We start from the raw sequence: 20,960 nt of genomic DNA, 5'->3' as shown, positions 1-20,960 counted from the left end.
GTCTGTTGTTAGTATTTTATGAGTTGTATTTATTGTTCTCTACTGTTTATTGTATAGGATCATGCTAGTGTGTTTTCATTCTTTGATTGATAGTGATTTATTATTTGTAGTTTTTTAGTCGCAGCCGTTATCTATTCACTATAGATTTGTTTAGTTGTAGTTTATCATGCTTAGTCTTAGCCCTTTTTGTTCTTTACAGTTTTTATTACTGCTCATACTCTTACTTAATTATAAGTTATTCACTGCTTTCTTTATTGTCTTAACTCATGTGTAGCTGTAGTTCTTTCATTTGTTCATCTCATCATATACATATATTCATTTTGCTGCATATACAGAATCTTATATTATATTAAGCGCTATGTGTTCGCCCCTAAGTTCCATTCCATTATTCTTCTATCTGTCTGTCGTTTTGTTTATTCTTTATTTCGTTTACTGTATTCTTAATTCATTTCATGATTAACTGTCAGTTTTAGATTTCTTTTCATGTACAGACCTCATACCTTTAGCTGTAGTATACATGTGTTTGTCCACCAGAACTTAGACACCCATTAGGCATGACACTCATAACTTAGCTAAGCTTAGGTGGCACTTATCTTTTATTTATTTTGTGTGTGCTTGTTATTTCTATCCTCGGGTCATGCATGTTTAGGTAGACGTTCTCTTGGGGATATTTGTTTCCATTTCACATGATTTTCGCCCAAAACTCCTCAAAGTTAATAAATAAATGGCATAAGAGACCAAGTGCTTGCACTTGGGCGGATTGAGATGCTCTTCGGACCTTTCTCAACCGTAATCAGGCACGGACCCATATATATTTCTGGTTATCCATTGCATGGAGGATTTGTTTTTGAGGTTTCATGGCCTATCCATGGATGGCGACTTTGAGTTATTTTAGGTACGTCTTGGTTTCGAGCTTTGGCTTCAGATCAAGAAGTATCCCATTCATTTATCGTCACTCGTGCTATGCTATGAGGGTGGCACCTGTTCTGAGAGTTCCTTGGTAGAGCTCTCATTCACATGTGGAGATCCCAAAGGACCGACGGGGGACTCATTTTCTCCTCACTCTCTCTCAGGATCGGGGTCCACATGTCTGTAATATGTATAGACCGTTGGATTCTTGACAAGTGGAAATATTTTTATGTATTTCAAATATTCTGGCGGCATACTCCAGAATTCGGTGGCGTACTCGATATGTTTGGAACACATGTTTAAACCCAGAAAATCCGGCAGCGTACTTGATATTCTGGCGGCGTATTCGAGGTTTTGGCGGCGTACTCAATATTCTGGCAGCGTACTTTAGAATCCAGAAATATACTTGATATCCTTGAACGATGGGTGTTTCTTGATACGATAGGCCAATGAACGTTAACAATATATCTCATAACGTAGATGTTTGTAGCCAAAAGATTTTAATAAAATATTCAATAACGTAGCCATTCTAAGCCAAAAGAGATGTGAGAAATAGTAAATTGTTCAATAAATAATAAAATATTCAATAACGTAGTCATTCTAAGCCAAAAGAGATGTGAGAAATAATAAAATATTCAATAATGTCGTCGTTCTCAACCAAAAGAGATGTGTAAATAATAAAATATTCAATAACGTCGCCGTTCTCAGCCAAAAGAGAAGTGAAAAATAATAAAATATTACTGTAAAGATAATGATTGATGTCTGGCTGTGAATGTGTTAGGAAGGACAACATATGAGGACTTTGATCATGTCAAAAGGGTATTGGGGTATTTTTTCCACTAGTTTCTAAGAATCACCCGAGTTTCATACTTACTTTAATTGGTACCTGCAATCCGTATTTTTCTATAATTAATGCCCACATTCCGTACTTTTCTCTTTTTTACAGCAGTTTAAAAGCAGTTTAAAACAGAAAAGACAAGCTGAGATTGTGTAATTATTAAAACTTGGCAGTGTAGAGCTTTAAAAAAATACCAAAACTTGCTTCGGAGAAGATATTCACTTTATACTAGAAGAATTGTGAAGTCCCCGTTCAAAAGGCATTTCAACTCATAGTCATTTGACTAATCAATTTACATTTTTATTAAGGGCAGTGATAAATCGACTCCCTATGTGTCTTTCTCTCTCCTCAGGGTTAGCGAGAAAGAGGAGAGATAGACACATGGGGTCAATTTAAGAAATATGGGAGTCGATTTATCACTCCCCTTTTATTAATTGGAAAGGCATTCAAAACTTTCGATCGAAGGACGACTCTTGTATGTTGTGCAGAATTTTTGTCAGGACTCTTCTCTTGTACGAATAGTGTGGAGGATTTTTGCACCATAAATATTTTTGGTCTCTTTACGCTCAAAACTTGGGACAATGGTACGCTGGTAGTTTCTTTGACACCTTGGCAACTTTCGATAGTTTTGCAAAAGTTGATTGGCAAATTGGTAGTTTTCCTCTGACCTTAAAATGGATTTTATAAAACCAAATATTCCTGGCAAATCATAACTTAAGAATTGCTCAAAGGGCATTTTTCCCATCAAAAGATTAGTGTAGCATTTCCCAACCTTTATAAAATATCTTTTAACAACTTGTTAGCCAATTCATAATCTTCCATGCAAAATTAACATATAGTTACAAAATTAGAGGCTTATAGAGAGAAAAAACTGTCTTTACTTGTTCACTTTGGGAGGGGTGCAACTCGGGTTTTCCAAAACCCTACACCCTACCCAAGCATTATCTCAGGTCGGTTCGGGTCAGATTTTTTACTGTAAAACCCGAGATTCGTAAACCTGACCCTACGCAAGACAGTTTCTCGGGTTGGGTCGAGTCAGATCGGGTTTTCATTTTTTAGTGTAGGATAGTGACTAATTTTAAAGATTGTAGAAAAAAAACTACACATAAAAAATCTATAAATTGATGACATCAAGTGTATAAATTTAAGAACACCACCAAATTTTTACATAACTGACATGATCACCTCAGTGAAAACAATTGTATCAATTTATTCGAAAATAATTTGCTATGTTATTCAAGAGATACTTATGAAAGTCACAGTACACCCATATGAGTCGGGTCGGGTTTCAGGATTTTTTTCTTTAAACCCAGCCCTATGCAAGATTGAGTTGGGTTTTCCAATTTAAAACCCGACCCTACCCAAGACCCATGATTTCTAACCTGACTAGGGCTGCAACAAGGTCGGGCTGGGTCTGGTTTTTCAAAACCCTAGCTAGGGGTGTAAACGAACCGAGCCGAGCCGAGCTTGACCAGGCTCGGCTCGGCTCGTTAAGCTCAAAAGCTCGGCTCGGCCAGGCTCGCGAGCGGCTTGCAAGCCTTACCGAGCTCGGGTTATATTAAGTTCACACCCCTCATCTTCCCTAGACAGCCCTATCTAGTGTAATTTGACTACTTTTTTTACACTATGCGGGGTGGTCCAAGTAACAAATGGGGTTCCAAAAATGAAGTGACATATTTTGCCTCCCCCTTTCACTCCCTGGACAACCCTTATAGTGTATATATTAATATATAATATATATATTTAAATATATTAAATTCTTAATGAGCCGAGCCGAGCCTGGCCTAAATCGGGCTCGGCTCGTTAAGCTTAACGAGCCTGGCGAGCCGGCTCGGCTCGGCTCGTTAAGGATTCAAGCCGAGCTCGAGCGAGCTTCCGAGCCCGAGCCAAAATTGACACCCTTAACCCTAGTCCAACCCTGGATCCCATTATCTTGACCCTGAGTCAGGGCCGAAAAACCTCAACCCATTGCCCGCCCTACAGGGCTCAGCGCTGCCCTGGCCCGCCCTGATTGGGCCGTGCGGAGCCGGGCTGGCTCTGATCGACCCTAGTGCAAATACATGTTAAGAGTACCAAAAATAAAACAACCACATATCATATAGAACAAAATGATCAATAAACAAAGAAAGTGAACAAAATAAGACAATATGAATTCAACAACGTCACGGACAACAGAGACAATTAATAATAATAATCTAGAGAAACATCAAACCAAGATAATAGAAAACATTAGCAAAAGAAATAGGCACAGATGGTTCAATTCTATAATTGAAAACTTAGGGTCAGGCCGGATCAGGCTGACCCGAGGTATCAACCCAGAACCCGACCCAACCCTGAGTCAGGGCCTAAAAAATGAACCCTGACCCGCCCTTAGGGTTGGAAAATCCAGCCCAAACCCTAGTCGGGCTCAGGGCGGGACAGGGCCAAACTTGCACCCCTAAACCTGACCCATGTTATTTTCGGGTCGGGTCGATGCAGGTCAGGTAAAACCCATCCTAAGTTGCAGCCCTACACTTAAGGCACATTTGGCTAACATGAATTTTCTCATGATAAATTAGTTTCTCCAAGTGGAGATGAGGGTGAAGTGGGTGAAGTGGCTAAAATTCAAGAAAAAAAAACAGTAAACTAGTGTCTCCAAGTGAACAAATAACTGTACTTTAAAAAAAACAAAAAACTATACTGAAAATAGGATCGACTTTTCCTGATTTTTAGACACTTCTCAGGCTCATCTCAATCGTGCCCTCTCAAATCTCTCTCCTTCCACTGCCCTACCAGTTGGAGACATCGATTTATCATTAAAAATATAAATGTCCTAGCCTTCAGCCCCTTAGGCAAAGTTTGGCAACCAGGAATTTATTTTCAACGAATGTTAGCTTACCAAGTTGAGAGAGCAAGTAGGGGAGCAGGAAAGGGAGAGAAATGAGAGGGCAGTGAGTGAGGACATGATGCTAAGGGGCTGAAAAGTAAGGAAAATTAAAACTTTATTTTGATTAGAATATTTCCCAGTTTTCAGCCAATCCTCACCCTCTCCTCACGCATGCCGCACTTGCAATTCTCTTCCTTTCCCACCTTCCTTACCCCTGTCCCACTACCTGATAAACCAATATTCCAAGGAAACAATTTTCATGGCAGCCAAAATTGGCCTTATTAGCCTTGCCCTTCTTTAATTAGACTTGTAGCCTCTTGCCCCTTGATTTTTCGTTTGGTTATTTGAGATCTTTTATTTTCGACCGAAGTCATACATGAAAGTATGAAACCACTACTTTTCTGTTGACATCTTCTGCTAATTTTTTGACGTCCAGCCTTTTGTTATCCTGCTACCAATAAAAATGAAGGAAGAAATTTATTTTGCACCTCAATTACCATACATACATTATACAAATATATACTCAACTGGTATTTGGTTAAAATTTCACCATCAAATTCTTCTTCCCCTGTTCCTCCTCTCTCTTCTAAGCTGTTCCTGCTACCGCCATTTTTGTTATCAGTAGCAGATTCCGGCAAAGCCAAAAAATTTAGGACTGTGACAACTCACTCTACAAAAAGAGGGAGTCACCAAGTAGAAAACTCACTCTACAAAAAGGCTCACTTATCAACTTCCATTAGATAAGGATAGTTTCCACACCGAGAGATAAGCCCAAGGGTTTTGTTTCTTAGCTGCATAATCTCACAGTACATGCCACTGCTTGTGCCCAAAACTTCAGCCTGGCTTTAACTTCTTCTGGATGGTCACCTGAAAAAGAAAACCAACAAAACAGGCAAGAACCAGTTATGAAAAACTATGTTGAATGAAAACTTGATGCGGGCCGATTTGATTTGAGTAAGGAAGTCTTTTCTGGTATGATCAGGACGATCTGATTCAGCAAGTTTATGAGATACTCACATGCATAGCCCACAAATTTGTTCTACTGGAGACTAACATTCGATTGGCTAAAGATGATATTTTAGATGAATTACTAATAGTCATGTTATTAAATGTCCTAAGCTTAAGGAACACCAGAAATAAGGGCCCGTTTGGATACCTCAGATTTTGTATTTGGAATTGGAATTGAGTTTTCAGTACAAAATGAATAGATCTGCCAGCTCATGTTGAGGGAGACAGATACGGAAGGGGGTAATTCCTGCTGCGGAGAGGTTGAGGAGCCAAGAGGGTGAAGGAAACTGCTAGATCAGTGGATTTCCAATTTCTTATTTCTACAGCTTATTTGGAAATCTGATTTTTTTCACTCAGTCGCTGAATTGGAAATTCAAGGATTTGATCGGGATCTAAATGTCAACGCAAAAAGGGCTGCAAATGTGAGAATTCCAAATCAAAATCTTCTCGGCATCCAAACGGGCCCTAACTCTTCTCAGATTCAATTACAGGTAAACACTTATATAAATAGCTGTATAACTTAAGAATATCACCATAAGATTGCGAATTCTACAAGATTATAAAAATGGCACAATTCCTGCAAAGATCGAGAGTCATATTCAATCTCTCTTTGAATAATGAAAAAGTCCGCGAATAATGAAAAAGAAAGGCTCAAATATTGCAGACAACTCTTTTTTTCCCATTTCAAAGATTTGAACCCCCAAAACCAACTCCCCTATTCTCCACACAGAATACTATAGATTAATCAATTCCAAAAAATTATCTGAATATTCAAACCATGTAAAAACTTTACAATCTTCATCTACAGATAAAAACAATTAAAATATTTGAACAGATTTTCCACAAAACCAAAATGCCATTCATCTGCTCCGATAATCATCAATCAGAAAATGAAAACAAAACAATGCAGAAACCTTTATCAGAAACTCCAAAGATTTAACTCTGCTAAACTGAGTCCAGACACAGAAAACAAACGAATACATGATGGAATTCAACCCGATTCATAGAGTCCCTTAAAAAAATGAAAATCTTAATAATCTTTGAACAAACTGTTTATTAGGAAATTTCATGAAAAACTCCTAAAAGAACTTAAAACCATTGAACACCCAGATATTAAATTAACTAAATATAAAAAACAAAAACCCCAAATCAATTACCAGGACTAGAGATCTTCCAGTTTGCAATCGGGCTAGATGACGAAGAACATGGTTCAGATGCCACTGTTTGCTCGCCTAAAAACCTCTGACTCATCGAATAACAGAGTTCCAGAGCAGGCAATGTATTACAGAGCTCAGGAATCTCTTCGTAGCTGAAACCAAACCCTAAATCCAAGCACCCCTTCAACTCGTCTAGATCTTCGTCTGTTAAACTCTTTGTTCTCGAAACCCCTTTCACCAAACCCTGATCTTGAACCTCATCTTCCCCACCCTCCACATACCCTTCCAAAAACACTTGCTGATGCTTTTTCTTCTTGGCTGTCCATGGATCTTTCTTCTTGAAACCCCTCTTGGAGAATTCTAGGTTTTCAAGGTCCTCCGGGTTAGGGTTAGGGTTCCTAAAAGAGGGACATTCTGAATCTGAAGAAGAACGACCCATTGCTCTCTCTCTCTCTCTCTCTCTCTCTCGCTCTCTGTGTTTCTGTTTCGATGTGGCTAGGGTTTTTAAATGGGGAGAAGAACCCTATGTTATACAGCTGGGTCTGATGGATGTATGTAGAGGATACATGCATGTATGCGTATGGAATGGGCATGCGAATGGATGATGTGGACAGTCACAGCTGTAGCTTGTGGTCGGAAAAAGCCACGAGGAAACAGAATATATGACAGAAAAAAGCAACATTTAAATTTAGGACCAATTACCAAAGGGGGACAGAAATTAGGCAGAATTATCAACTGGACCAGGCATTTCAGAAATTACGAATGGAGGATGAAATATGTACGGATGGAAAATTGTGGTCCAAAATGCCCTTTTCCTAATGACGACTTTCATTTTTACTTTTTTACTCTTCCCTCTTCCCTCTTCCCTCTTCCCTCTTCTTTACTGTTTCCATTTTTTACTTTGGGGGTTTTAACCTACCGGTCATCTCCTTCACTTGCAGCCACCATTAGAGGTGGAAAAAGTCGACGAACACGTGAGTATTTTATTTCTTTTCCCATTTTCTCTATCTCGGTTTTGTTTTTCATTTTTTTCTTAGGGTTTTGCAATGCTTTTGTTTTGTCAATATTTGTTTAGGGTTTTGTATTTTGTTCCTCTCTAATGATTTCTGGTGGATTACCCTATTTTGAGAGTTGAAAACCCGATTTTAGGTGGATACCCTATTTTGAGGTTTTGTTTTGAGAGTTGGAAACCCTGTTTAGATATTTTGTAAGCCCCATTTAGATACTTGAAAACTCCTCTTTTATAGACCTTAAAACCTTTGACAACCCCCTTCTAGAGATTTGAAAACCCCTCCTAGAGAGTTGAAAAGCTTTGAAAACCCCCTCCTAGAGAGTTGAAACCCTATTTTGAGGTTTTGTTTTGAGACTTGAAAGCCCCTCTTTAAATATTTGGTAAGCCCCATTTAGAGACTTGAAAACCCCTCTTTAGATATTTGGTAAGCCCCATTTAGAGACTTGGAAACCCTGTTTAGAAACTTGAAAACCCTGAGTTAGAAACCCTATTTCAGGTGGATAACTATATTTTGAGGTTTTGTTTTGAGACTTGAAAACCCCTCTTTAGTCAGCTAGTAAATAGAGCATTTATATGGATTCAGGTTGGTTCTAAGGTGTAGAACTGATAGGTTGGAGCTGTAACAAACATACTCGAATGTATAAATAAGAGACTAGTAAAAAAAATGTGAAAACTGATATAAAAAAAAGGTGCGTGTGTGCCTTTCCCTACTATGATTTGAATGTATTTAAAAATGAGGTGGGAAATGAAAATATATATAAAGACTAAAGCTAGATTACGATGGATGTTAAAAAAAAAAAAAAAAAATTAGTTTGTATTATAAGGGGTTTGAAATAGGATACTAGCTTCCAGAAGCAATTTTAGAAAATGATGACTATGAAAGTGATTGAATGATCTTTTATGTGAAAATTGATTTTCAAATTTTGTGAGAGTGTTTTTTATCCTAAATTGTAATGTTTATTTTTGGATCTTTTATTTCAGTTATTTGAATGGTCTACCTGTTCTATTTTGCTTATTTGTATGAAGATTTCCTCTCAAGATTGGTTAGTGTTAAATACTTTAGTTGTCTCCTCATGATGTTTGGTGTTAGGATTGTCTAACTTATAGAGGAATATGTGAGTTGCTATCAATTTTTTTTAAAAAGAAAAAAATGGTTCAAAGAACTTCCTGTATACTCTTTCTATTGTGTATACTCAACTAGCTTTCTTATTCTTTCTAGCATCCTTTTCTAAGTCTCTTAAAGTTGACATTATTCCTAATTGTGCTCTGCCAATTATATAATTCTTGTTCTACTTTGGGAAATGATTCCATCACTTAAATCTTGTTATATGTATAGTTTTTTTAGTTATTTGGTTAATAGTAAATGACATCAGCCCAATCTTTGTTCTATCTCTTGTGAATAATGGTATTGTGACACTCGTGTTTTAGTGTTTGCACTGTTAAGGCTTGCCTTTTTCTTATAATTTGGTTGTGAACTATGGTGGCATTTTATAGAGTATTTTAGCCACTAGGAAATGATGCTTTTTAATCCAGTTATGACTGAGGTTTTTGTCCTCAAACCAATTCCTTCTTCTCTTCCTTTTGTTCCCAACTAGAGGTTTCACCAATAGATTGCATGAAGCTAGCTCTGAGATGGTCAAACAAAGACAATAGGCAAAGGAGAAGACCAAAAAACTCAATCCTAACCCTCGCTACTCCATCTCCAGCCAACCAGTCTGCCTCTCTAGATATTGGAGAACACTATTTTGGAAATCACGTATGAAACGAATGTATCCTTGGTGCACATTTGAATAAGCGCAAATGAAGTGGCAGACCTTAATGCAATGGAGGTTTTATATGTGGATCAAGACACTCCACTATAGAACTGTTTTGTGATTTTCAAGGGTGCTACAAATTTATTTCTCTTGTCCTGACCATCTTGGTCTTTTTCTGTGAATAAAATTAGCAGCCATTCAAATATTTCTCTTGTACTGCCTTGGCTAGTTGAATCCATATCGTCCCTGATGTTGTATACTTCATTACCACGAAATTACTATATCTTGCTCACACACCTTGAAAAAAAGAGAGTAAGAATAAGAAAAGAAAGAATGTTATATTGAGGTAGTGGTCATAAAATGGCTTCAATCTGCCATTTCGTTATAAATGAAAAAGAGCCAACCTCTCCAACACTTGCAAGCATAGAAGAGAAAGAATAGTGAATACATGTCATATCAAAAGCAATAGCCCCTGATACAACATAATCATGATATGATTATTTTTGAAATGCAAACCTCTTAAAAAATAGATTTTTTTTAAATTCAAAATTTCTAATTGTGTTCATTCTTGTCATCACAAGGTAGTTGATAACCTTGTCTTCTTTCTTCTCTTGCCTTTGATTTAAAATAATATGAGTTTTGATAACCTTATTATGTAGTTGATAACCTTGTTTGTTTTTTCACAGATCTATATATTGTGTCTGTTTTGATAAATGGCAAGGGTGACAGAAAAAGGGGGGAGCAAGGCTAAGATTCAAAGGGGGAAGATTCTTAAGAGGAGGGGGAAAATGCAAAAGGGGAAGGGGAAGGGAAAGGGAAAATTTGAAGGGAGGAAGCAACATGTAAGTGTATTTCATATTTATGTTTTCAATATCATTCAGTTTTCATATGCCATTTAATGTTTTGATGATGTTAATTGATTTGCAGGCTCCTTATGTCCCTGCAAGATGTTCGCCTTCATGTTTCAAGAGTGCATTGGCTAAGATGGGGTTGCAACAACACCATTACGAGGCACTAGAGAAGACCCCGTTCAAACATCTGATCCACCTTGAAGAAATTGTGATGCACAAGCCCCTTATCAGAGCACTACATGATAAGTGGGATCCTGCCACTAAATCATTCAGATTAGGCTGTATTTCAGTTCCTTTTAAGGCCAACGATGTAGCGTTGGCGTTAGGCCTACCAGTCAGAGGGGAGGCAATAAATGTGAACAGGGTTATATCAACTGACAAGAGAAACCCTCCTCCTCTTGTTGATGGCTGGCCATTTCGTAAAGCAGTTGTTCTAGCCCTTTGTGGAAGATTTAAAAAATATTGGTAACTACAACTGGAACTATGTCAGATGCGACTGGAACTATGTCAACGATTTATACGAGGAGAGTTTGGGAAATGTAAACTTCAATAGGAGAAATGTTGTGGACGAATGTGATTGTTGTGTTTGAGTTGTTGCGTTGTTCAAAACTTAAAATGATGTGTATGTGTTGTTCAGAACTTCAATAGGAGAAATGATGTGATTGTGTAAACAGGTTGTTGTGTAAATGGGTTGTTCTGTAAACAGGTTGTATACTGTGTTGTTCAAAACTTCAATAGGAGAAATGATGTGATTGTGTAAACAGGTTGTTGTTCAAAACAGGTTATTGTGTAAACAGGTTGTTGTGTAAATGGGTTGTTCTGCAAACAGGTTGTTGAGTAAACAGGTTGTATACTGCGTTTCTAAGTTGGTAACCCTATTTTTAGACTCCAGAACACCGCTCACATTCACCAGACTTGATGGTCTCATTTCTAAGTTGGTAACCCTATTTTTATATTTGATCACCCCAAAATTGAGGAATTGAAAACCCCATGTGGATGGACCAGTAACTTCGGCCAACACGCATGGACTTGATGATCCCATTTCTATTTTGGTGACCCCATTTTTTATACCTGATAACCCCAAAACCCATGACTTGAAAACCCCATGTGGATCGGCCAGTAACTTTGCCCAACACACACAGACTTGATGATCCCATTTCGATTTTGGTGACCCCATTTTTTATACTTGATAACCCCAAAACCCATGACTTGAAAACCCCATGTGGATCGGCCAGTAATTTTTGGCTAACACATGGACTTGATGATCCCATTTCAATTTTGGTGACCCCATTTTTGATACCCGATGACCTCAAAATCGAGGATTTGAAAACCCCATGTGGATGGACCAGTAACTTCGGCCAACACGCATGGACTTGATGATCCCATTTTGATTTTGGTGACCCCATTTTTTATACCTGATGACCCCAAAACCGATGACTTGAAAACCCCATGTGGATCGCCCAGTAACTTTTGGCCAACACACATGGACTTGATGATCCCATTTCGATTTTGGTGACCCCAATTTTTATACCTGATAACCCAAAAATAAGGACTTCAAAACCCCCAGCTTCACATAACCCTTTTTTGTAGACTTGATAATCCTCTACCAGTAACTTGATAATCCTCCAATGGAATTACAATTCTACTCATGATGGAATAACAAAAGATATGGATCCAAAGAAATGGATGTTGTATTCATTCAATGTGCTTCATGTATTACATCCCAATTCATTTAGTACAAAAAAATTAGAATGGTTAAGTACCCAGAAAAATATTTTTGTAGCCACCTTGTCTGGTTAAGTACATCAAAAACATATCATTTACAAGTAATCCACTTGTCTTCCAAAAAAAGAGACTGAAGTCATCCATCGTATGCAACTAATCCAATTGTCTTCCAAAAAAATAGACTGAAGTCATCCATCATATACAATTAATCCACTTGTGTTTCAAAAAAGAGAGTGAAGCCATCGATGCATTGTCTCAAGGACACACCTTTACAAGAAGAAAGGAGGTTCACAAGGTACACCAGACCTAAAAAATACCAGCACCACAGTTAATTATTCTTGAAAAATATTTTTTTTTAGAAAAAGAATAATTCATATAATGTGTACCACGTACCTGTTGAAAATAGGTGCAGAAGGTCCAATGGCAGTTTCGTCAACAGGTTGTCTTACGATGGGAGGTTCTTTGCAACTTATTTTGTTGTGACCAAGTTGTCCACATGTGGTGCAATTGTAATGTAATCAGCTTTGCAATTCACGATCCGTTCTTCTCGTACACGGCCTTCCAGGTGGCCTCTTTGCACGTGGTGGTAATAGTGTCATTAAAGGTTCTGGAGGAACTTGCCATTGGGTCCGATCAAGTGTAGGGTGCAACACCTCATCGTATGTATCTCGATACCTCTGTACATGATACCATTCTTTGCAGTAATCGTAAGGATCAAAATCTGTGATGCCAATAGCTGCCATGGCATGTCCGCACGGTAGTCCAATCGTTTGGAAAGCACGACAGGTGCATGTCCGCACGGTAGTCCAATCGTTTGGAAAGCACGAGTGTGTTCTACCAATGATGCAATAGGCAATTTTCTCGCATCCTTCAAGACAGCATTGAAACACTCCGACCTATTGGTCGTCAATACATTATATCTATCCCCCTTAAAATAAAAACTAGCCCAATGTTCCTTGGGGATGTCACTTATCCACTTGTGTGCAGTTTCATTCATTTCCTTAATCTTCTCCATTGTTTCTTTAAAAAAACACTCTCTCAATGCCCGTGCAGCTCTCCAAAATAATTTCTTTAGTAAAAGATCTTTGAACACAGAATAGAAATTGGCGGCGAGGTGACGTATGCAATAACTATGATTTGCATTAGGTAATTATATAGGTACTGCTTGCATCAACCCCTTCTGTCGATCAGAGCATATGGTGAATACGTTCGTCTCCGCTGACATTATGTTTTCTCTCACCAACCTAAGAAACCACCTCCAACTATCTTCGTTCTCGGTCTCGACAACTGCAAACGCTAATAGAAATAATCTGTTGTTACCGTCAACCCCGACTGCAATCAATAAGATTCCTAGATACTTTCCTCGTAGATGTGTACCATCGACCAAAACTATAGGTCTGAGTGTTCGATTAAAGGAACGTATGCTGGGACCAAATGTCCAAAATAACCGAACAAACCTATCATCTCCCCTTGGATGTAAATCTCTTCCACGGAAAACACGCATATAGGTGCCAAGATTTCTTCTCATCATCTCAACTGAAAGTGTAGGCAATATGCGATAAGAGTCCTCAACATTCCCACACTTAATTTCAAGGATGATGTTCATCGCAATGTACGCTTTTCGATAGCTTATAGTTATACCCCAATGCATCTTAATATATTCTCTTATGATTCTTGTCCCGATCTCTTCTGGGCAACCGAATAAGCGTAAGCATGTCTTAGCAACCCAAGCTGATGTTACAAGAGGGTGATCATTGCCCCTTAGTTGAGTTGTGCACGTATGGTCGGGAACAAACGTATTCACTAACACATAAGTCATATTATTAATTCCAGATATACGCCATTTGCAACTTCTTCCTTACATCGAATGGCATATTTTTTTGGTGTTGACTTTGATTTCACAAACTTAAATCTTTGCCGAATTGCATACTCTCGAACTACCTGCTTGAACTGTTTCATATCTGCAAACATTGCCCCACACGTTAACTTCTCAAGCTCAACATTATCAGCATCTACCTCATGAGCCCCAACAAACATATCATCTACTTCCATTTGCAGCCTACTGTCATGAGGGACACCAAGATTTCCATCATCAACATCATGATCATCATCAATGCCATCATGATGATCCTCGTCATTGTCACTATGATCATCATCATTATCATCATCATCATCATTCCTATCTTCTTCAAAATAACCACTCATGACACAAAAATCATCTTGAAATTCATTATTGAAGTGCATTTCCAAATCTCCATCACTTTGTCTGTCGTGGATATCTTCAATGGCATGATCCGTCAAATCATGTGTAAATTCTTCATTTAGGACAATGCGAGACCTGCATAGTTCAACAATATATAATCAGGCTAGTAGATTGATTAATTTTTAATTTCAAATATTGAAGGGAGAAAACCATTGGTAAAGTACAATACCTTACAGTCGGTTGTGTTGAATTACCTCCTATATTGGTACCATCAAGTTCATCATCGTAGTCTCTTTGCAAATCCACTTTAAAACGGAGGGGATGATTGACATTTTCTGCTTCTCGAGGAAGATTTTGGTGTGGATTCGAAGTAGACGGAATGGCTACATTATTAGAGGGTCCCGTAATAGAAACATTGTTTGGAGGCAACATTGACGAATACAATGAATTTCTACCATTGTCACTAATGCTTTTGAATATGTATATCATCATAGAATTAAACACATCTTTGTCAAACATCTTCATGATGGTTTGGAAGGCATCATCATTATCGACATCCATTAAAGTGGATATATATGGATCAACAACGTATCGACACTTTATGGATTCAATCACCTGCCCTTCTATAGTTCCGATTCTTTTCTGGATTAGAACTTTAAATTGTTGGAAATTGATTCGTCGTCCAATCGATAAGAATGTCTTCCTCCCACCGATATATTCCCACGAAACTTCATCCTTCAATTTTCCATCATAGTGTAAAAGAAGAGAAACCATTGTTTGGGCCATTTTTTTAAACACCTGCAAAGACACACAAGATGTCAGAAGAACAATGTTGAAAAAGGGAGTTTTCAAATCTCTAAACAGGGTTGTCAATACTCTAAATGGGGGTTTTAAAGTCTTAAGAAGGAGGGTTATGAAGTCAATAAACATGGTTGGCTAGGGGGCTCAAGTCTAAAATAGTGCTGATCAAGTAACTAAATTGGGGTTTTCAAGTGTCTATAGAGGGCTTCTCAGGTCCCAAAGGGATTATCAAGTACCTAAATTGGGGTTAACAGATATCTAAGGGAGGGTTTTCAAGGACAAAAGGCTTATCATGTGATTAATTGGGGGTATCAAGTAACTAGATGCGTTTCAAGACTATAGAAGGGGGCTTTTCAAATCTATGAAGGGAGTTATCCATTATCTAAATTGGATTATATATAAGCAGGGGTTTTCAACTCTCTAGGAGAGGGTTTTCAAAGCTTCTAAAGTCTATAATAGAGGGGTTTTTAACTCTCCAAAAGGGGGTTGTTAAAGGTTTTAAAGCCTATAAAAGAGGGGTTTTCAAGTATCTAAATGGGGCTTACTAAATATCTAAACAGGGTTTGCAACTCTCAAAACAAAACCTCAAATAGGGTATCCACCTGAAATCGGGTTTTCAACTCTCAAAAAGGGTTATCCACTAGAAATCATTAGAGATGAACAAAATACAAAACCCTAAACAGATAATACAGATATGAGAAAACAAAAACATTGCAAAAAAACTACTCACGTGTTTGTTGAGTTTTCCCACGTCCAATGCTAGGTTAAAAAACCCCCAAAGTAGAAAATGAAACAATAAAGAAGAGGGAAAAGGTAAAAGTAGAAAAGTAAAAAGGAACGAAAAGAAAATGGCATTTTCGACCACAATTTCTCATCCATGCATATTTTGTCCCCCATTCGTAATTTCTGAAAAGCTTGGGTCCAGTTGATAATTCTCCCTAATTTTTGTCCCCCTTTGGTAATTGATCCTTAAATTTAAATAGTGGGAGCGATGGTGGAAGTAGGCGTGTCAACGGTTGGATCCACCTATTATACATTACTCACTATTAGACCTGGCAAACGGGTGGGTTGGGCCGGGTCAACCCGCGGGTGATGTGGGTGCGGGTCACACGGGTCGGGTCAGGAAATGACCCGCATTTTTGCGGGTCAGAATTTAGGTGACCCGCGCGGCCCGCGAGTGGGCCGGGTCAACCCGCGGGTTTCCCGCAAATTCAAACAGTTGTTTATTTTGGGAAATGTTATCACTGGATTTTGATGAGGGCGGTATGGCCGGCACCGTGGGATGATCCAAACCATCCATTAGATGGCCCACAAGCTAAATAGGTGTTGCCCCAAAATCATTTCAGTAGGTTGATCCTAACCCTCCGATCTATAGAGGGTTAGGATCAAGTGATCAACCCTCTAACATTCAAATCCGAGGGCTGGGATCAACCTATGGTGCTAGCCATAACCTATTTAGGCATCAAACCCTTAAAAAATATATTAGCATGACAAAATCACCATCCTTTGCATTAGAGAAAAAAGCCATCTAACTAAATTAGCATAACAAAATCACCACCCTTAAAAAAGCCAAGTGACCCGCGGGTTGACCCGACCTGACCCGTGTTTTTGCGGTTGGGTCACCCACGGGTTAGTTTTGACGGGTCACTGAAACTCAGACCCGTGCCCGCAAATTTGCGGGTGGGTCAGGTCGACCCGCGGGCACGGGTCGCGTTTGCCAGGTCTACTCACTATCTCTTCAAATCTTTATTGGTCAGATCCATATCGGAGTGTCCTATTAGGTCCTACATACATTTTACAAAGTTAAAACCGTGGTTTAAAATTTTGGTTTCGGTAACCGTTTCGGACCCCACCAAAAACCGAAATTTCGGACGAAATTTTGTACCACTTTTTTTTTAATAAATAATGTCATTAAATTGAAATTTCGGACCGAAATCCGAAATTTGGTAAATGGCGAAAAATTGAATTTCTGAAAATTTCAGTTTCGGTCCCCACCGAAATCCGAAATTTCGGATTCCGGTCGAAATTTAAAGCCATGGTTAAAACTCTCCTAGTACCTAGTAGGTCCTACTTACATTTTACAAAGTTAAAACTCTCAAAAGAGGCGTGAATGCAAACGTAGCTGGTAGCTTCGAGTAGGGCTGCAACTCGAGCCAGGTTTTACCCGACCCGCATCGACTCGACCCGAAAATAGCCTGGGTTGGGTTCAGGTTTCTCGGGTTTCGGGTCGAGCCGGGTTGAGCATCCAAAAGCCCGCATGAATCTTGGGTCGAGTCGGGTTTGAAGGGGCTCGACCCGACCCGACCTGACCCGAGTTACATAAGTTATAGTATGTATTTTTTTTCTATGATTAGTTAAAAGTTAAGAGTGAAAACCCACGCACGCACTGTTATAGTATGTGAGTGTAATTATGCTTCTATGAGTTAAGTTGATTCAAGTGTTTGATTCAACATTGTTTGATTGTAATTACAGCATTGTTTGATTATAGCATTGTTTGATTCAAGTGTAATGTAAGTGTAATTACATCATTGTTTGATTCAAGTGTAATGCGAGTGTAATTTCTGCTTCTATGAGTTGAGTTGCCTTGCCAAACAAGAGTTTTCTTTAAAAAATTGCGTCAACGTGAAAAAGCCCAACCCGACCCGAGATTTATCATGGGTAGGGCCGGGTTTGGGAATCGTGGGTTTTCCGAAAAAAAACCTGACCCGACCTGACCCGACCCGCCCGACCCGAGTTGCAGCCCTAGCTTCGAGGGTGAGCCGCAGCAATGGAGACACAGTGGGCTAGGGACCTAAGGTTAATTGGATGATCCCAACCCTCCATCTAACCTCTATAAGTTGAGGGTTGAGAACATCCTATGGAGATGATTTACGAGGCATAGCTCATTTACGTTGTAGCTCAACAAATAAAAAGTTTGGATCATTTTACGAAGTGGGATCCACTCTGCTTTTTGAAAAATACAGAACTTCACACTACTCACATAGCTTATTAGAGAGCGAGATTTTTTCGCCCCCCTTAGGATTATACACCTCCTTGTAACGTGGTTTGATGTCAAAAAGCATTCAAAGTCTGCCCACAATTCATGTTAACAGGGGGCGCATCATCATACAGCGGGGCGAAAAAATCATCTCCCCTTATAAAATCGTCTCTTTTTAGCCTCATATGGCTTTGAAATAAAAGTATACCCCAGGGAATGTAGTAAATGGGTGTGCATATCATTATATAGCTCTTAATTGAACTCACTTTAGAGAGAGACTCCCACGGACGGTCCAATTCAAAATGGTCGTGACCCAGACTTAAAAAATAAGATCCGAAAAGGATCCGACCGATAAGGAATATGTAAGTATATGTAGGTATCCTGAACAACGTATAGGTTGCTCCGGTCTGACTAGTGTTATGGGGACACACTTATTTTGACAGCTACTTAGTACTTTAAATAAGGGGATTTCACCCCATTATCAAAATGGGAAATTTTATCAGCACAACCATGATTTGATAATTGCACAAAAGCATTTTATCTCCTATTATTTAAATAGCTGTCAAAGGTGATTACCGTTCCCAAGAAAAGCTCTGACAAGCCAATTATAAAAGAAAAAATATAGTCATTTGTGCAATTATAAAAACATGGTTGTGCTGATAACATTTCCCTATCAAAATATGTTCAACTTTTTCTTATATTTTCCAATTTGAATTTTAAAAACACGGTAGCACATATACTGTACGATTAAGCTGGGATTGAACCACCAACCTCCAGGTTGACACTAAAGTTTTAAGTTTCATATTGGAAAATTTAAAATATTAAATCGGACATTCCACATCAATCAGGAAATTAATAGCACATTTCAAACAAGTTTTAAAATAGATTGTGGTTAGAAAAAGCACTTTCACATGAAAAGTACTTACTTACAAAAGAAAACGCGTTATAATGCAACGACCACATCATAACATCCGGTCCACAACCCTAACGAGTGGTTTTGGCTTTTTTGTACGAGCAATGCTTTCGCTTTACTTTTACCACTGATAACATGACACGTGTTCCACGCATTTCACTGGCAACACAACGGCGAGTTGTTGCTGTTTCCGGGTCCCACCAAATGTCGCTGTAGTCTTGGGGGGATAGGTGGCAATCGCAGGGCCAGGAAAGCCAAGCATCGGCTCCAAGACGGGTCTTGGTGGTGTGTTTTAATGGTGGCTCTCCCCAACAGACACTTTCAGGTCTATAAAAGGGGATGAGACAGATTGTTTTGAAAATAGAAATAACACAGACGTTTTTTCACATTCTAAAATTTATAACTCAAGGCTTTTTGTTCTGTTCTTCTTCCTCATTCGTTCCGTTCATTTTGAGCACAGTTCCGTTGGTGATTCTGGGTGGACCAGTCAGCAAGTGCACGTGGATTGGGGCCAATTTCAGCCTCAATTTTTCAGGCAGAAATTTTTTTGAGGCAAAGACTTAAAAAATTAAAAACTATGTATATATAAATTTAGAAAAAAAATCTTAGTATACTCATAATTCACAAGAAATTATCAAAATACTACTACATGATTCTAAAGGACTAGAGTATCTCTAAGTAATGAAAGGAACCAAAATACCCACATCTTATTCAAAAAAGGGAAAGTTATGCGGAAAAGATGTTATCTTGAAGAAATTATTTCGAAATCGTGGTTATATTCGATATCACGTCTTTGGCATCGTACAATGAAAAAGACCAAAATGCCCTAATCTTTCTCTTTCTTACTTTTTGTTTGTTTTTGCATCTCTACCACTGCTGACGACTATTGCTGCAACTCGAAAGAGGATGATGAAGGGAAAGAAGAAGAAGAGAAAGGTGAAGAAAAAAAAATGAATCAACGCTGGCAAAAATAAAAGATACCAAAAAAATGGAAAAGAAGAAGAAAAAGAAGGGAAATTTGAATTTGACTTAATGAGATTTGAGTTCGACCCCACATCTCACCGAGTCGAACTCAGATCTGATCGAACCCAAATCTCACCGAGTCGAACCCAAATCTTGCTGAGTCGAACCCAACATTCCCTTCTTCCTCTTCTTCTTCGTCTTTTGTTCTTCAATTTTTAGGCATCCTCTCTTTTTTCTGCTGCCGATTATGCTTTTATCATTCTGCTTCCACTTCTTTTTCATTTATCCGGTGTATTCCATTTTTCCGATGTCGATTCTTTTTCCTCAACTTTTTCCTCTTCAACTTTTTCTTCATCTGCTCTTCGTTTTTCTTCCACTTTTTATTTGTCCTCCTCTTCCTCATCTTTTGAGTTGTAACAACGGTCATCAGCAGTTGAAAAGATGATACAAAAAAAAAAAAAAAAATTTAACGTAGAAGAAGAAGTGATCATTTTGGTCCTTTTCATCGTCCAACACCGAATAGATGTGAAATGTCATAATGGAATCACTTCAAAGTAATTTCTAAAAGATAACACAATTTTAGAAGAACATTTCTTATGAAAATGACGAAAAAAAAATCATATTTCATAAAAAATGACCTAAATAGTCATATCTCAAAGAAATTAACAAAAATGCATTTATCCCATGAGAAATGGACAAATTTACCCTTATCTCATATAAAATGACCAACTTACACAAAATTTGGGTATTATAGATAAAGTTGACATAAAAAAGGAAAACATAAGAAAAAATTTGAAATATTAAAAAAAGGGGAATGTTTTTAAACAAATAAAAATAATAAAAAGATAAAAAGGTCTTGGAAAACTCTTAAATTGAAGAAAATGACTTAAATATCCTTGCAAAATTTTTATTTATCCATGATAAATTTGGGAAAAAACAAATAAATTGAGAAAAATGGGAAAATGAAAAGGTAGGAAAAAAAT

General features: G+C 38.2%; 2 protein-coding genes across 2 annotated transcripts; both read right to left on the bottom strand.

Annotated features, from left to right (window-relative positions):
* Positions 1-5,073: 5,073 nt before the first annotated feature.
* Positions 5,074-7,283, bottom strand: LOC143860590 (uncharacterized). The gene is made up of 2 exons (XM_077371305.1): positions 6,779-7,283; positions 5,074-5,480 (listed from the first exon to the last, which is right to left on the bottom strand). The coding sequence occupies exons 1-2, from the start codon at positions 7,215-7,217 to the stop codon at positions 5,401-5,403; spliced, it is 519 nt and encodes a 172-aa protein (XP_077227420.1). The 5' UTR covers positions 7,218-7,283; the 3' UTR covers positions 5,074-5,400.
* A 5,987-nt stretch (positions 7,284-13,270) lies between these two features.
* On the bottom strand, positions 13,271-13,939 carry LOC143861366 (uncharacterized). Its single transcript, XM_077372292.1, has one exon. The coding sequence runs from the start codon at positions 13,937-13,939 to the stop codon at positions 13,271-13,273; it is 669 nt and encodes a 222-aa protein (XP_077228407.1).
* Positions 13,940-20,960: the final 7,021 nt, after the last annotated feature.

Source organism: Tasmannia lanceolata, unplaced genomic scaffold (assembly GCF_043159265.1).
Source record: "Tasmannia lanceolata isolate RefF3 unplaced genomic scaffold, GAP_Taslan_0.1 ptg000037l, whole genome shotgun sequence".
NCBI classification, from domain to species: domain Eukaryota; kingdom Viridiplantae; phylum Streptophyta; class Magnoliopsida; order Canellales; family Winteraceae; genus Tasmannia; species Tasmannia lanceolata.
The sequence above is the reverse complement of the archived record's forward strand: the minus strand, read 5'-3'. Positions and strand labels throughout refer to the sequence as shown.

What these genes read in the sequence shown, in the direction of transcription:
- LOC143860590 (XM_077371305.1), bottom strand. Translation starts at nt 7,217, where the DNA reads ATGGGTCGTTCTTCTTCAGATTCAGAATGTCCCTCTTTTAGGAACCCT. An exon ending in CTGGAAGATCTCTAGTCCTG is followed by an intron (nt 5,481 to 6,778) that starts GTAATTGATTTG and finishes TTTCTTTTTCAG; the next exon opens with GTGACCATCCAGAAGAAGTT.
- LOC143861366 (XM_077372292.1), bottom strand. Translation starts at nt 13,939, where the DNA reads ATGACTTATGTGTTAGTGAATACGTTTGTTCCCGACCATACGTGCACA.